Source organism: Triturus cristatus, chromosome 12 (assembly GCF_964204655.1).
Source record: "Triturus cristatus chromosome 12, aTriCri1.1, whole genome shotgun sequence".
NCBI lineage: Eukaryota > Metazoa > Chordata > Amphibia > Caudata > Salamandridae > Triturus > Triturus cristatus.
In genome coordinates, this window is record NC_140595.1 from 842235560 (window position 1) to 842253323 (window position 17764).

The 17764-nt window shown below is 51.2% G+C and overlaps 1 protein-coding gene across 8 annotated transcripts in view; it reads left to right on the forward strand.

Moving 5' to 3' along the window:
• The window catches only part of MINK1 (misshapen like kinase 1), a 965829-nt gene that overhangs the window by 464972 nt on the left and 483093 nt on the right, over window positions 1-17764 (forward strand). For all 8 annotated transcript variants that reach the window (XM_085637899.1, XM_085637895.1, XM_085637897.1 and 5 more), the window contains 2 exons: window positions 9307-9361; window positions 11946-12024. In XM_085637899.1, coding sequence (XP_085494025.1) covers window positions 9307-9361; window positions 11946-12024 — 134 coding nt within the window. The remainder of the gene's footprint in view (window positions 1-9306; window positions 9362-11945; window positions 12025-17764) is intronic.

Below are 17764 nucleotides of genomic sequence, written 5' to 3' on the forward strand. Positions count from 1 at the left end.
TTTAAGTCGCCCCCCCCCCCTTTAGAATCACCCACCTGTCTGGTGTCACCATCAGGTCCCCAATAGCTTTGTGGATAAACTGCCCCTGTTTCTTGTTCGTGGCGTATATAGAACCCAAAAGTACGGATTGGCAACCCAGGTGTATTCGGTACCCCAAGAAACGTCCCTTAATATCTGCCACCTTCATCCCCACCTTCCCTTGGAAGGTGCGTGAAAACAGGATTGCTACGCCCACTGCCTTGTGTGTCATGGAGGGAAAGAATTGCTGTGGGAAGGCTCGAGACTTGAACCTGTTGCAGTCCCTGCATAGGAGGTGTGTTTCTTGTAAGAAGCATATGTCTGCCTGTGTGTGCTCGAGATAGGACAGTATTGCTTTCTTCTTTAGTGGGTTATTTAGGCCCTTGAAGTTGAGGGTCAACACCCTCGAGTTCCTAGGCCCTGCAGTCATAACCAGGACTTGGAGGATTCCTCGGTGAACCAGTCAGACTCTGGACTCCCCCTCCCGCCGCGTGTCACCGCGCTATCCAAGGATGCTGGGATAGAATAGGATGTTAGCAGGCACCCGTGAACAGTTTCCTGAACAATATCAACAGAATAACAGAGTCCTTGGTATGGAGATGGAGAAATGTCCATCATCTTGTTTCCAGTGGTAAAGTTCCTTTGTGGGCCCCCGTGCCACTTTCTGGCTGGATTGTGCCATCTCGCGGTCTCATTCCCCCCTTTAACCCTCTCCGCCGGCAGCTCTTCTATCTTTAACTGTGACCTCAAGCTGGTGCTCCTGTTGTGTTGGCCTCAGCTAGCCTGTCCAGTACTGCCTTCCTCTCAGGTGCCATAGCCTCTTGATACTGGGCAAGCCGTTGCTCACCTAGGGCATTCTCCGCCACCTTCCCTCCTCCTCTTGCTTCTGTCTGTTAGTTTGTGCGTGCAATCGTGGTTCTTCTGGCTGTTCTAGTTGAAGTAGGTCACATGCTTCAGACAGAGAGCGCAGTTGTCTTAGTTGTCTCTGCCATCGAAACACCAAGCGGAAGGGATGGCCCCATGAGTAGGACTCCTTCTCCCGCAAGAACGCTGTGACCTGCTGGAATTCTCACCGTTTTTGAAGTGTGGAAGCAGCGAGATCTTAGAACAGATGTACCGTCTGGCCCTGGAATTCTATTGATTTTGATTGTGCTTCTCGCGCTCTTTTAAGGATCTGTGGCTTTAGGGGGTAGCTATAGACGCATGTTAAAATATCCAGTGGACAAGACTTCCCAGGCCCCCAGCTGCCCACTCTGAGTGCGGTCCAGGCGGATCTCTTCTGGTGATGTGTCACCCAGGATATGGTTGAACAATCCTATAACATATGATTCGATGTTCCCTCCCTCTGCGTCTAATGCCACTCCATGTATTCGGATGTTGTTGTTCCTGGAATGATTTTCCAAACCTTCCGCATGGGCCTGGAAGTCTAGTTGCTGCTCTGAAAGGCGGATGATCTCTTGCTGCATTTGTTCTATTTCCTGGTCACGAGACGTGTTCCTTTCTTCTAGTGAATCCATCCTGTCTCCGGTGTCTGTAACTTCCTTTCGCAGGCCTGCAGTTCACCCGTGAGATCCTTTTTGACAGCGAGGAGGTCTACCCTCAGACCTGAAAGCAAGGCTTCTAGCTAGGGATGTGTGACTGGTGCCTCTGGGTCTTCCGCAGTTGGGGAGGTCTCTCTACTCAATCTGCTGCTGTGGGCCCCAGGTTTTTAGGAGCATATCTTCAATAGAGCCCCCTTTTTTTAACCCTGGCAGACGCCATTCGCTCTGTGGCCATGTTGCCTGATTTAGATGCGGTGCTCCACCTCTGCTACTCCGACTCCCAGGGGAGGTCTAACTGTCTGTTCCGGCCTCGTGTCCTGATCAATCACCTGCTATGACGGGTCAGTGTGGATGTGGTCTTGTGCAGCAGGGTATTGTAGTCCAAGGGCCTACGCTCCCTCGCGATTATCCCCGCGTGCCTGTCCCAGCGCCCCGTCGTCTCAGGGTCGACTTCCGTCCAAGGGCCAAAGGTGTGCTCCACTCCTCTAGTCTCTCTGCAACAGGCCTCTCTGGTCCGGGGTGATCTCCTGATGTACCCGCTACTCCTCTGACCAGGCCTGCACTAGGGCTTCCCCTCCACTGGCCCGGTGGTGTCTAGGAAGTCCGAGTCTTCTTGGAGGACGTTGCGGGGTGAGGGAAATACTGCCTGCATGAAGGGCTCTTCTTCAGTCTCAGCCCCCTTAAAGAAGGCTGCCTGCCGCTTAGTGTCTGGTGCCGGGGTTCCAGGGTCGCCTTGTGCCCGTTGTCTCGGATCTCCTCCTCCTCTGTGGCGTTTCATAGATCTGCGGGCGCAATGGGCCCGCGCGTTCACCCCAGACTGCTTGTCGCCCTTCGGGCCTGCTCGGACTCCGGCCCTGGCAGCTGGCCGTCACTCGGTACAAGAGCCGCGCACAGAGTCTGTCTGTGCTTTCTCCGCTGCTTTTGGTGGACCGGGCCCTGTGTGGCTGCTTTTAGGCAGGGGCCCGCTGCACCGGCACTGAGCTAGCTCTCGCTGCCCCTCCAATGCATCCCTACAGCGAAGGGTGTGAGTGCTCTGATCCGAGCTCCGCTGGGATGCTGCGACCTCACCTTGTCGCTGGATCTGCTCCCAGCCACAGCGATCTCCTACTTCGCTGCCTGGCCATCCATCTCCAGCTTCTAACCGCTTCACCTGCACCCGCTGCTAGCCGCAGCCTCTGGACGCTAGCCGCAGCCTCTTGACGCTAGCCGCTTCACCTGCACCCGCTGCTAGCCGCAGCCTCTAGACGCTAGCCGCAGCCTCTGGACGCTAGCCGCTTCACCTACACCCGCTGCTAGCCGCAGCCTCTGGACGCTAGCCGCAGCCTCTGGACGCTGGCCGCAGCCTCTGGACGCTAGCCGCTTCACCTGCACCCGCTGCTAGCCGCAGCCTCTGGACGCTGGCCGCAGCCTCTGGACGCTAGCTGCTTCACCTGCACCCGCTGCTAGCCGCAGCCTCTGGACGCTAGCCGCAGCCTCTGGATGCTAGCCGCTTCACCTGCACCCGCTGCTAGCCGCAGCCTCTGGACGCTGGCCGCAGCCTCTGGACGCTAGCTGCTTCACCTGCACCCGCTGCTAGCCGCAGCCTCTGGACGCTGGCCGCAGCCTCTGGACGCTAGCTGCTTCACCTGCACCCGCTGCTAGCCGCAGCCTCTGGACGCTAGCCGCAGCCTCTGGACGCTGGCCGCAGCCTCTGGACGCTATCCGCTTCACCTGCACCCGCTGCTAGCCGCAGCCTCTGGACGCTGGCCGCAGCCTCTGGGCACTGGCCTCGCCCTTTGGGTCAGTGTTCGGTTACAGGCCGAAGCTAATCGGCCGCCGGCAGACGCGGCCCGCATCGTTGCTCACCTCAGGTCGGTGCACTTCCTTCTGCAGCCTGGGTCAGCGTTTCCCCACTCGTTTTAGGGGCCCGTCACTGCTTCTAGTATGCTTTAGGGCGGCAGCGAGCGAAAGATATGGTGAGAAGCGTCTTACTCCGCCGCCATCTTGGCCACGCCTCACACAACCCCGGATCTGCATTTTACTGAACTCAACACAAAGCAAGGTTCAGAGCAAAGAATTTCGAACAAGGGTAATCACTTGTCCACCTGGAATGTAACGCCCTTACATAATGTTCTGTGCTAAAGATCTCTGTCAGTAGCGAAAAGGAGACACGCAGCACTTTACAAAGCTCCCTACTACGAAATATATTGTTTTCATTATTACGTTGTCACGAGCTGCCCGTCCATCTTGGAATTGTCAGATGCTTATGTGATATGTTTGCTGATGCGTCCCAAACTCTTTGCTTATTAATCACTGTGAAGGTTTGCTTATGGTTCTAGTGGAAACTTGAATCCGTTGTCTCAATCCGCGTGGCTAAACCCTTTTTGAAACACACTGGACAGGGTGAGAGCAGTTCATAATCTGTATTGGACGAACTGGAGGTGATGTACCCCTAAAAACTATAATGCATAGAACCGAAGAGTCTGTGAGCAACATGTCGGCATGTGTGTACATCTCCGATCATCCGCCCCGTTGGATGGCCTAACTGAACAGCCCAGATCGATTTCACCGGTTGTCCCTCACTACTCTCACAAGGATAGTGTAGGCTGCCTAAAAGAGGGCAAGTGAGCCCCTCCCTTGGATCCAGGACTGACCAGGCGAGCCCCAGTAGGCCCCCCTGCTCCATCTTTGATGGCTTCTGGGTTTTCAGTAGTGTCCCCCCTCACTCCATGCGGTCAGAACACCGAGCTTCCAGTCAAGTCTCTGCTCCCCGCAGTTTCTGTTGCAATCATTTGTATGAGATGGTATCGGTCAAGTCCGATCAGTGGAAACAACGGAAGACTAAAACTCACAGAACACATCATGTAATAATGTGGAGTCAGGGGCAATCTTACTTCACTAGCGGTCAGTAGAGAGGGCTTCGCTGTCTCGCTTCAGTGTTTCCCTCAGCCTATTCATGCACTAGCGGAAAGCGTGAATTTACTAATTGACGAGTTTTTTTCATTTAAATTATATTCGCTTTTAAATTTTCTGTATCGTTGCTGGCTGCACTTTTAAACCTGCGCGCTACTGTTTGCACTTTGTATATTTGCACAAACCTTTGCTGTCTGGTGCTGGCTCCACTGGGGGAAATCTCTTCTGATCGCTATCCTGCTGAGCTTTCTGATGGTCGATCCAAGCGGACCCGGCTCTAGGCGGGCCCGCATCGCACCTGAGTTCGACGCGTCAGCCGGGGGGGGGGGTGGCCAAATCCAATCAAAAACGGCGCTGGGACGGCCGCGCAGCGGGCGCTGCGCCCGGATCACGCCCAGCGCCAGGACCCCTGCCCCTCCATATAAAGGTTCGTACAGCAGAGGTGAGTTGTTGGCGTTAGACAACTCCTCATGCAGGCCCCATAACTGGGATTCGCGTTTGGAGGTCCCAGAGCTTAGGTCCTGCACTTATTGCTAAACGTGCGTTTGCTACATAAACATAGTTATCAAATTTATGATTTGATTGAGAGAGGTGCGTATGATTTAGTTTTCTTAACTGAAACCTGGACGGACAATACATCTGGTCCAGATTGGAACAGTGCTTTGCTTTACCTAGTGGGTATGTGGTTTCCTCTCAGGATAGATTGGACAAGAAGGGGGGGGGGGAATAGCAGTTGTTCATTCAACATTGCTTAAAATCCGTGTGGAAACACATCTTGATCTCCCCGCGGAAGCGATGTTTTTCACCATTTATGTAGACAATTCTTACAAATTCCAAGGAATATTAGTGTATCGTCCGCCAGGGCCTAAGTCCTCTTTTCCTGCAATGCTTATGCACTTTCTAGAATCCCGGATCGATCACCATCCTTTTATGAACCTTGGTGATTTTAATTATCATCTTGAACGCTCGGATCAGTCAGATGTGGCGGTGCTAATTGACAACCTAGTAGCACTAGATCTCAATCAAGTAGTCGATGACCCTACTCATAGTCTGGGACATACTTTAGATGCCATTTTTATTAACAACATGGATTTGAAGATTGTCAATATTATGCCTCTTCCCTGGTCTGATCATAGGGCAGTGCATTTTCACGTTAAGACTGGAGTATTGGGTATCCCCCCAGGTCAGAGGGTAGTGAAACAAATGATCAGACCGTGGTCTCAGGTGACAGCAGACAATCTCCTCCCTATTCTGGCAGACTCGCGTCCCTCTTATAGTGATGATATTTCTGAGGCGGCGTCACTCTTTAAGGGCTGGTTGGTGGCTGCGGTTGATAAGGTAGCACCTCAGAAGTTGCTGGGTTCTAGGAGAGCCAAACCATCCGCGCCCTGGTACAACAACGAACTTAAGATCTTGAACGGGACTTGTAGGAGGGCAGAGCGGCGGTGGAGAAGGGACTATAGTGTTGAAGGTAAAGAACACTATAATTACACCCTTGTAGCTTACAGGCAAGCAATAGTTGCAGCTAAAAGTGTCTTTTTTGCAACTAAGATCAGGGAGGCTGGCAACTCGGCCAAGGAGCTTTTTAAGACTGTAACGGCTCTCGCTAAACCTCCTCAGGATAACACCTATCGGCCCGACCTGGAAACATGCCAAAAGCTGACGGTCTATTTCCAGGAAAAGGTACAGATAATCTACAATGAGTTTAGCGGCCTGTCCCCCAGCTCGGAGCGCATCGCTCAGGAGCAGGAACCTGGTCCGAGGGGCAACATTGGTGTCAGTAATTTTGCCCCCATTACTGTGGAGGAAACGTGTAGGTTGATCACCTCAATTAAATAAGGATCACCCTTGGATCCCTGCCCCCCTTCAGTTTTTCATCTTGCAGCTGAGTTGATAGCGGAGGAATTGTCCCAGTTAATCAATAATGCTATGCAATCTGGCCGTTACCCCGCAAGCTGGAAGAGGGCAATAATTAGACGACTGCTAAAAAAAAACACGCTAGATCCTCTTGTCCTAAAGAATTATCGGCCAATTGCCGCACTGCCTATGGCTGCCAAGATTCTGGAGAGGGAGCTAAATCGCTCCTTAACGGCATATCTGGCTTCCTACGATCTGCTTGACTCTTCTCAGCACGGTTTCCGCGCTCAGCACTCTACTGAGTCAGCACTTCTGGTGGCAGCAGAAAAAATTAGGAGTATACTAGATGGGGGAGGTCGGGCAGTCCTGGTAATGTTAGATCTGTCGGCTGCCTTCGACACTGTTAACCACACGGTCCTGATTCGGAGGCTCCAGGAGATTGGTGTTCAGGGAGCTGCATTGGCTCTCCTATCCTCTTTTTTGGAGGGTAGGGAGCAGAGCTTGCTATGGGATGGTTTGCAGTCAAACACTTTTCATCTACCATGTGGAGTACTGCAGGGCTCTGCCTTATCTCCGACGCTTTTCAACATCTATCTAGCCTTGGCCAAGCTCATCAGGGAACATGGCTTCACGATAATCTCCTATACTGACGATTCCCAGCTCATAGTGTCAGCTGGTGAACAATCTAATGACACGGCTATTAAGTTCCATAGCTGCTTGTCAGAAATTATGAGTTGGATGCGAGAGAACTTTCTTAAAATCAATACAGAGAAGACTGAGATTATAGAGTTTGGCCAGGGCAATCCCTTGTGGAACAGATCTTGGTGGCCGGCAGAGGCCGGGGAATGCCCTTGTCCCGTGCCCAAGGTCAGAAACTTGGGAGTGTTGTTCGATAATCAGCTCAATTTTTCAGCACATGTTAGTAATCTTGCGTCCTCTTGCTCCCACTTAATAAGGACGTTGCGGAAGATCTTCCCTCTCATTGAACCTGACCTGCGCAGGAATGTGGTAGTGGCCTTAGTGCTATCTAGAATGGATTACTGCAATGCCTTGTTATTAGGGTTAAACAAGACTCTGATGAAGAGACTGCAGATTCTGCAGAACGCTGCAGCCAGACTCTTGTTAGACGTCCCCAGAGACCAGTCTATCGCGGAGGGAATCAAAGCATTACACTGGCTTCCTGTGCAGCAGCGTATAGATTTTAAGGCCTTATGTCTAGTACATAAGGCTGTCTTTGGGGGGGTAGCTAAGGATGTCCAGAAGCTTCTTTCTCCGTACTCCCCGGGTCGGGCACTCAGGTCCTCTACTCAAAGCCTCATTAAGATAAATCGTATCAGGAGAGCCAGATGGGGTGGTAGAGCTTTTTCTTTTCAGGCTGCCATTCTTTGGAACAAGCTTCCTTGTTCTCTGAAACTAACAGATAGTCATCAGGCTTTCAGAAAACTGCTAAAAACACGGCTCTTTGATGAGATTCGCTGCTAAGATGGGGTCTGTCTCTCTCTACTCACCAGCGCCAAGACGCTTCAGCATTCGTTGCGCTTTATAAATGGTCATCCTATCCTAGCAAGGGGCTGATTTACAGTTTGGTAGAGAGGCTACTCCATTGCAACACCCACTAGAAGTGGAGATAGCGCACTAGAAGTGGAGATAGCGCACTAGAAGTGGAGATAGCACACTAGAAGTGGCGATAGCGCACTAGAAGTGGCGATAGCCCACTAGAAGTGGAGATAGCGCACTAGAAGTGGCGATAGCGCACTAGAAGTGGAGATAGCAGATAGCGCAGTCGAAGTTGAGATAGCGCACTAGAAGTGGCGATAGCGCACTAGAAGTGGAGATAGCGCACTAGAAGTGGCGATAGTGCACTAGAAGTGGAGAGAGATAGCGCACTAGAAGTGGCGATAGCCCACTAGAAGTGGAGATAGCGAACTAGAAGTGGAGATAGCGCACTAGAAGTGGAGATAGCGCACTAGAAGTGGAGATAGCGCACTAGAAGTGGAGATAGCGCACTAGGAGTGGAGATAGCGCACTAGATGCGGAGATAGCGCACTAGATGCGGAGATAGCGCACTATAAGTGGAGACAGATAGCGCACTATAAGTGGAGACAGATAGCGCACTAGAAGTGGAGAGAGATAGCGCACTAGAAGTGGTGATAGCGCACTAGAAGTGGAGATAGCGCACTAGAAGTGGAGATAGCGCACTAGAAGTGGAGATAGCGCACTAGTAGTGGAGATAGCGCACTAGAAGTGGAGATAGCGCACTAGAAGTGGAGAGAGATAGCGCACTGGAAGCGGAGATAGCGCACTGGAAGCGGAGATAGCGCACTGGATGCGGAGATAGCGCACTGGATGCGGAGATAGCGCACTAGATGCGGAGATAGCGCACTAGATGCGGAGATAGCGCACTAGATGCGGAGACATCTTACTAGATGCAGAGATAGCTAGGGCACCAGATGTGAAGATAGCTAGCTCACCAGATGCAGAGATAACTCACCAAATGTGGAGATAGCTCACCAAACACTAAGTGGAGATAACCCAGCAGACGCTGAACGGAAATAGCTCACCAGACGCAGAGCAGAAAAAGCTCACCAGACACTGATCGGAGATAACTCACCAGACTTGAAGATTCCTCTGCAGACGCGGAGATAGGACAGTAGAGGTCAAGCTAGGTCCTCACAAGCTGAGTTAGGTCACCAGAGGCAGAGATAGCTCACCGGATGCAGAATGAAGGTCACAGAATGTAGTGATATAGGATCCCTAAACACATAGATAATAGCTCGCTTCATCTGAGAGATCTAGGGCACTAAAAGCAGAGCAGTAGCTCTCTGGTAGAAGAAATCAAGTTGAAACAAGTTGACATAATGCTGAGAAGGAGCTTGAGGCTCCAGCAGCTGGAGGCTCATCACTGAGAATACACAACCGCCTGTTTTGTCAAGTAATTGAATTGTGTACTTGTTAGTGTGGACTCTGGTGCTAAATGTGTTCTCCTTTTCTCCCACAGAGTGACATCTGGTCTCTGGGAATCACAGCCATTGAGATGGCAGAGGGAGCTCCGCGTAAGTTTCCCAGCCTCTATGAACCACCTCTGCTGCGTCTCGTCTCTTCTCTCTGCTTTGTGTTGTCGTGTGTAGAGCCCAGACCGAATGAGTGTTTGGCTTCAAAGAGATGGCCTGCTTCTTATATTTGAAAATTGATACAAGCCATTAGGGATGAAGTGGACTGAAACGACATCTGTGTGTGCGCTGGAGCGCTTGAGTGGGCCCACAGGAGGCTTGGGATGTTCTGCTAGTTCTGCATTTTAATCTCACTTTGCTTTGGACTCTGGTACCTGTAGCTCTGACTTCATGATAAGGAAATTACAAATGCCAGGATGCTGGGAGGTGTGAAATATAAAGGACGGCGTGATGAGCATCTCAGACCTAGCACGGCTCCCACCTTCCGAGGCCCCCTGTGAAGTGATCGGGACAGTACCAGCCTCTCTTGCCCTCTCTTCTCTGTCTCCACCTCAACCCTTCATGGTTCTTTTCTGCTCCTCTCCTCCATGACACGTCCTTCCATCGACCCCACTTCATCTATCTCACTTATGTCTCACGCTCTCTTCTATCTCTTCTTCTCTCTACCTCTCTCTTTACATGATTACGTCCCTCTGCCTTGTTCTCTCTGTCTGCCTTGCCTCTCTGTTTCTCTTTCTCAGCACAGCACTGTTTTGTACTTCATCTCTCTCTCTGAATGACCCTATTATGTTGTTTCTTATCACTTTCTTACCAGTCATTAAATCCCCATCCATCCCTCAAATTCACTTTCTGTGTACCCCACCGACCTCTGTCGCCTCTCCTTCATCCTTGCTTCTTTTCTCACATCTTTCTCTCTCATACCTCACTGCACCTCACCACTATCTCTTCACATCTCCGTGTACATGTCTCTATCACTGCACTCTACAGCAGCTGTGTATCACACCTCTCTTTCAGTACACTATACCCTGCTTTCAAACCCTCCCTCCGCGCTCTACCTCCCTCTGTGCTCATCTATACATCTTTACCTCAGCTCTCACTGCATCATCCCGGTCCCTCTGCTCATCTATACATCTGCACCACTCTCTACCTCAACTCTCTCTGCATCCCCCGTGTCTTTCTTTCACTCCTCTGTTTCCATCTGACCTCCCTGTATTTTTACCGCATCGACCTTGTTAGAAGGCGGACCGCTGGGGAGTCGGCGGATCCACCCAGTGGGCCTCCTTACTGCAAGGAAGTAGCCGAGCGCCGCTGAGAAGCCTCCGAGGAGATGTCCTTCCCCTATAATCGTACTAGCCCAGTAACCCCACCACACAGGACTCGACACGAGTATCAGTTCTCATATATCTTCATCGGTAAGTATCGTAGGTTTCTTTGGCAATATGTACAGGTGGATCGAGGGATCCGCAAAGAGTCTCAATGTCTTTGTGGGGAAGGGGTAGCGGGACAGTCTCAGTTTCAGCCTGGTACGGGGGTACCCTGCGCCCAGGTATTAAGCCTCAAGCTGGGAGGGACTCCGGGAGTTGGAGCGTCGGGTGCCGGACACAAGGGCAGCTCGACGAGGTTGAGCCGCGATGGAATCAGCAGGGCTCGGCGGATCCGTTCAGCTAGCTCGAGCCGCGACGAAGTCAGCAGGGCTCCGATGGTAGTTCAGCGAGGTTGGGCCGCGACGGCGTCAGCAGGGCTCCGATGTTTCCGTGAGGGTCTTAGTCTCAGCAAGGTGGAGCCGCGACGCAGTCAGCAGGGCTAGAGGTACAGTTCCAGGTAAGAGTCTTTTTCTCCGTAGGGTCAGCCGCGATTCGATCAGCAGGGCTCTCGACTCCAGGATACAACTACTGTCCTGGTGCGGGTTCGCCCCAGATATAGGTCTGGAGCCCTTTGATGTCCGGACCCTTGCGTCCGGAGGGGGCGGAGAGGCCGGGCTGGGAGAGGCCAGACGCCCAGCGGGAGAGGCGCCAGTGCCCAGGGAGGCCGGAGAGCGATCGGACCCAGGCGTTGGGGGACGGTAGGGGGTCCCATCGACACTCCCCTCCTCCAGAATCGGGGGATTGGTCACGTGGTGCCCCCTGGCCGGATCTTGGTGCCTCGATGTCGGGGTTTCGCTGGGGCCGCGGCCGGGGAGGGGCCGGGTCACGTTGGCTGGTGTGGGTAGATGTGTACAATCCTGGGGGGACCCCGAAGGGTGAAGAGGTCCCCGGTCGGCCTGAAAAGGGGGCCAGGACCACGCCACGAGGCCAGGTCCAACAGACCTCCATTCGCTCGCAATCTAATCTCTTTAACTCCCCCCTCTGGCTCTCTACTTGCCTTTCTTTGCCCCTCTCCACTGTACCTCACTGTTTCATTTCTTATTGTACTTCCCCACCCCATCTGTACTTTGTATCTCTCGCTACTTCTCATTACCTCGCCTTTCTTCATGTCTGCATTTACCTGTCTCGATCTCACCTCTCTTTCTACATAGGAATATATATAGATGTTCAATGTTCATTTGGGGCTGTTTGATTCTGACTTCGAATGCCGGACTTGACAAAGAGGGCTTCCCTTGAGCACTGTATGTTTTTTATAATTTACTACATATCGGGTCTCAAGGATACTGTTTGTGCCAATGCTGGGTGTTTCTTTTCCTCCACAGCTCTGTGCGACATGCACCCCATGAGAGCCCTGTTCCTTATTCCCCGGAATCCACCGCCGAAGCTGAAATCCAAGAAGTGGTAGGTGCCTTTCTTCCGCTCATTTTTATCACCTCCGCATCAGTGCTTGCTGCATCTCAGGTTAAGGCTTGTGTAGTTGGGAGGGAGGGGGAGAAACCAGAAGTGAAAAGCCTCGTGCATGTGACAACTCGGAGTCCTTGGAACTGAACATATATAATATTTACATTCTTACCCATCTTGACTACCTTTTTGGTTGCATTTTCATACATTTGTGATCTAATGGAGCATATGAACTTCCAAGGTGGCATAACTGGTATCTTTTTCTTATTGGTGGGGTAATGTGAGATGTGCGTACATCGGTGGATATGGTTATTGTTAAACAGGAAGAGTCTTTGCTATTTGATTTCACACATTAAATAACATTTACTGAGAGTCTGCAGTACTGTCCTGCTGCTGCCTCCCTATGGTTTCTATTGTACAACAGATCTGCGAAGGCTAGGGAATGAAGCATCGGAAGCGAGAGTATATCAATGACTGAGCCCATGGAACAACTTCTCCTTCCTGCAAATCATGGTTGGAGAGCAGTCTCCCTGGATCTGCTTCTATCTCCTGGAAGTCCTTGTTAGCTGAGCAGCCTTTGTGGAACTAATTCTACCTCCTGTGAGTCGCTTTGTGTGAATCAGGCTCCCTGGAACAGCTGCTACCTCCTGTGAGTCCCCTCGGGTAAATCAGGCTGTCTGGAACAACTTCTACCTCCTGTGAGCCCCCTTAGGTGAATCGGTTTCTCTGGAACAGTGTAGGAAAGTAGGATCTGCTTCTGTGGTCACCCCCACTTTTTGCCTGATGCTAAGCTGTATTTGACTAGTCTCACTGAAATCCTGCTAATCAGGACCCCGTCCATCTGCTTTCTCCCTAAATTGTTGTGTTCAGTACTTAGTACCCATGGCATAGGTACCCCAGAATTCTCCCATGGGCTGAAGCATGTATTATGCCACCCATGAGAGACAATTCAAAATGGAACTACAGGGCTGCCATTGCAGCCTGTGTGAATTGGTGCTAGCACCACTTACTAAAGATATAAGTTTCCTATATCTAGGGTCACTGCATGTAAAACCTATAAGTCACCCTTCTAGCAGGCCTTTTCAATCCTGAAGGGAGGGTGCTTGGTTCTAAGTGAGAGGGTGCACCTGCATGAGCAGGACACCCCTGCAGCCTACGGAGTCCATTCTTCTGGGTTGTCAGTGAAGCGGCCATATACTATATAGAGGGGCACCGCGTAACTACGCGATGGCCATCTCGAAAACAGCTGCAACGATTCCTTTCATGTTTGGTATCAATCATGTTGGTATCATACCCCAACACCATAAACGATGTGGGAGGTATGATTCCAATCACTGGAAGAGCCCTTCGTTAGGCTCTCAGGGTTCCCGGTACCAACCTTCTAGTCCTGGACAGCACAAAATGGTTGCTTCCCACCAGAGACACATTTCTGCCTTCCTGCTGCTGAGCCAAGCTCGAACAGGGGAAGGCAGAACAATAGGCATCCTGTCACAGGGAGGTGTGACCACCTCCCAGACAGAATTTAGTGTATTGGGATGGGATGGGTGCGCTTGCCAGCGCCACTTAGTCTGCATTAGGGGCACATTTGATGTTCCCATGCATAGTCCAGTTCAAACCGGTCCTGGGAGCCATTGGCTCCCACTCTGGCGTGAAACTGGACAAAGGCCATGGGAGTGACCTCCCCCCTGTCCAGACCCTCCCCTGGGAGGGTCCCCTGAATCTTCCCAACCCTTTCCCTTGGGTACTTAAGGGCTTAACTGGGTGTGGGTCCCTAGATTCATCGTGGGATAAGATTCAGATCAGACTCCACTGCACTTCTACCGTCTGGGCACTCTGGACTTCTCTGGACTTCGTTTGGGCCTGACTTCGTCTCCCTTCCAGTCTGCTGCATCGTCTGTGCCTGTGCATCATACAGGAACCTTCCACGGCCTGTGAAGCATCAAAGACACTTGAAGAAATCTCCCTTGGAGTGAAGGAGTCACTCCCCTGCATTCGCAGGCACCGCCACTAAGTCGACCTGTCTGCTGATCCTGAACTCCTCTGGACTTCGAAAGGTTCTTCAACACAGGTCGTAGTTTTCCACAGCTCCCGAGGCCTGCCCTCTCACCTAGTTTGAGGCCAGCATCCCTTGTGGGGGTTGCAATAACCGAACCCCTGTGCACCGCATTAACTTCCAGTTGCAAAGGCTTGTTGACTTCTTTCCTAGAAGATCTTCAGGCTCCAAGTAGCCCCAACCTCGAGGACCTCCAGTGAGCAGAATCCTTGGCCACACCATATCATGTGCATTGTGGCCTGCATCTTTTGTTGAGCTGCTTGAAGACCTCTTGCGACTCCAGTGGCTCCAGCCTATGGGTCCACTTGAGGGTCACTTGCTTCTTTTGGGCTCCCCTGATTGCTTAGGGCCTGCCCTGACTCCCCTGCTTTTAGTGAGTCCCCAGGACCTTGCTGGTCCCAACGTTGCTCCTTCTTCAAATCCTGCGTTGATAGCATTTGCCAAGGCTTGTTGGTGCTCCCGCTGGACACTGACCCCTCAGCACTCAACATCTTTCGTGGGACAGCTCGTGCACGGCTCCTGGTCCTTCTCAGCGTCGCCTGGTCCTCACAGCTGCAGAGTCAAGGTCATCGTCATCCATCCTGCAACACCCGACATCGGAGGGCATTCGTCTTCCAAGTCTCCTGGTCACCCCTGAGTGACATAGACTCTGTCCCCTCTGCTCGCAGGAACCTCTCGTCAAGAATCTATCTTCGGATTCCACTGGACACTTTCGCCTCTTCCAGCAGTGCCACTTTCCTGAAGTCCCCTGTTGGGTTCGATGGCAGTTTCCAACACCACTTCACAAGTATGCACCCGGCGCCCCTGGTGTAGGTAACATGGGTACTAGGGTATCCACAGGTGGGGTGGCACTCCAACCTTCTGTCTTTCACGTGGTTTCTTCAGGATCCACTGGGAAGGGTCCTTAGAGTTTAAAAATCCTACAGCGAGCTACACGTAGAGTTGCACTGAGCACTCAGTCGTATTCCCACACTGCACACGCTCTCGGTGGTGTTCCCATCTACTCACCTTGGGTGGTTCCTTGGGTCCCAAGCACTTCTACCTCCTCTCGACATTGTCTTGTTCCGAGTCGTGTTTCTTATACCACTTTCTTGGTATATGGTTTGGTCCCCCGTCCCCCCTATCCCCCCACCGGGGTCGGTCACTGTGTACTGCGTGCTATTTGTTTCTTTGCTAAAGTATTGTGTGCATTGTGCCTATCTCCGGGTAGGAGATATTTCTTTGTGTTCGAGAGTATTATATAATAAATACATATTTTTATAAATACTTTGTGTGGTTCTTTTTCACTTAATCTATACTATGAGATTGCATTCTGGTAAAACAAGCTGCTTTACACTACTTCTGGAGTAAGCCTGAAGGCTGCTCCACACAGCTACCACTTGGAGAGTTTTCTAAGATTGTCTAAGACCACTAAAATCACCATAAGGGTTGTCTGGACTGGTGAAAGGTGACCACTTACCTAAGTGTACATCATATACCAGGCCAGCTTCTCACAAACAGCTGATATCTCCTCTGAGTCCTGTTTGGTAAATCAGGCTCTCTGGAACAGCTTCTAGCGCCTGTAAGTCCCCTTGGGTGTATCCGGCTCTCTGGAACTGCTTCTACCTAGTGTGAGTCCCCTTTGGTGTATCCGGCTCTCTGGAACTGCTTCTACCTTCTGTGAGGCCTTGTTGGTGATGCAGTCTCTCTGGAGCTCCTTCCACTGCCGGTGACTCTAAATGGTGGAGCAGTGTCTGTGGATCTGCTTCCTGGTATTCCTTATTGTTGGAGCAGTTTCTCTGGATCTGCTTCTACGTCCCGTGTGTCCTCATTAATGGACCACTCTCTCTGGTTATGCTGCGGCTTCCTGCAAGTTCTCATTCATGGGGCAGTCTCTTTGGCTCTACGACTACCTCCTGTCATCCTCATTTGTGGAGTGGCCTCTCTGGATCTGCTACAACCTCCTGTGAATTCTTAATGGTGGAGCAATCGCTCCGAATCTGCATCAACCTCCTGGAGGCCTTGTTGATTGAACAGTCTCTGGATCTGTCTCTGCTTCTTGTAAGTCCTCATTGATGGAGCAGGCTCTCTGGATGTGTCTACTTCTTGTGATCCACGGTATTTGTGCAGTCTGTCTGGGTTGGGTCTGCTTCTTCTTCCTGTGAGAGCTTGTTGGCAGAGTAGTCTCTCTGGATCTGCTTCTACCTCCTGTGATATAAATGGTTGAGCAGAGTCTTGGGAACACTCTGCTTCTCGTTCACGTAGCAGTCTCTCACGACACCTGCTGCCTTTGATTCTCAGTGATGGAGCAGTCTATGGGTCTGCTCCCACCCTCTTTGAAACTCAGTGGTGGAGCAGTCTCTCTGGATGTGCTTTTTCTTCCTGTGAGTGTTTGTTGGTGGAGCAATCTCTCTGGATCTGCTTCTAGTTCCTTTGAATCCTAGGGGGTGGAGCAGTCTCTGCGGATCTACTCCTGCTTCCTGCATGTCCTCATTGGTGGAGCAGTTTATCTGAATCATCTTCCTACTGTGATCCTCAGTGATGTTGTAGTCTCTCTGGGTCTTGTGCCTTTTGCGAGTCCTTGTAGGTGAAGCAGTTTCTCTGGAACTCCTTCCACTGCTGGTGACTCTCAGTAGTAAAGCAGCCTCTCTGGATCTGCTGCTGCTTCATAGGAGTCCCCTCTGGCTCATAGGCAGAGCAGTCTCTTTGAATCTACCCCTAATGCCTATGAGTCCCCTCGGGAGAATTGAGCACTCTGGATCTTGACCGTCATCTTCAGTGGTGGAGTAGTCTCTCTTGATCTGCTTCTGCTTCCTGCATGTCTTCATTGGTGGATCAGTTTCGAAATCTGCTTCTGTCTCCTCCATGTCTTCATTGGTGGATCAGCTTCGAAATCTGCTTCTGTCTCCTGTTATCTTCATTGGTGAAGCAGTCTCTCAGTATCTTCTACTGCCTGTAAGTTCTCATTTGTAGAGCAGTCTCTCTGGATCTGCTTCAAACTGTTATGGTCATCAGTAGTGGAGCATTCCAGCCTCTGTGGATCTTTTTCTTGCTGTGACCCCTCATTGAAACAGAACCCTTATGGATCCACTTCTGCTTACTGCAAGTCCTCTTAGGCGGGTACTGTGCTGGGTCTGAATCTATCTCCTTCCTGTGAATCATCTGTGGTGGAGGATTTTGCAGAGATGCTTCTACTTTGTGTCCTCACTGGTGGAGGATTCTCTCTAGGGATATTTCTACTTTTCATGAGTTCTCACTGGTGGATAATTCTCTCTAGAAATTCTTCTACCTCCTGCAAGCCCTCACTGGTGGAGGATTCTCTCTAGAGATGCTTCTACTTTGTGTGAATGCTCACTGGTGGAGGAGTCTCTAGAGATGTTTCTACCTTCTGTGAGTCCTCAGTGATGGAGGATTCTCTCTAGGGATATTCCTACTTCTTGTGAGTTTTCTTTGGTGGGGATTCTCTCTAGAGATGCTTCTACCTCCTGCAAGCCCTCACTGGTGGGGGATTCTCTCTAGATATGCTTCTACATTGTATGAGTCATCACTAGTGGAGTATTCTCTTTATAGAGGCTTCTACCTCCTGCAAGCCCTCACTGGTGGAGGATTCTCTCTAGATATGCTTCTACCTCCTACAAGTCATCTTTGGTGGATGATTCTCTCTAGAGTTGTTTCTACCTCACGCGAGTACTCACTGGTGGAGGATTT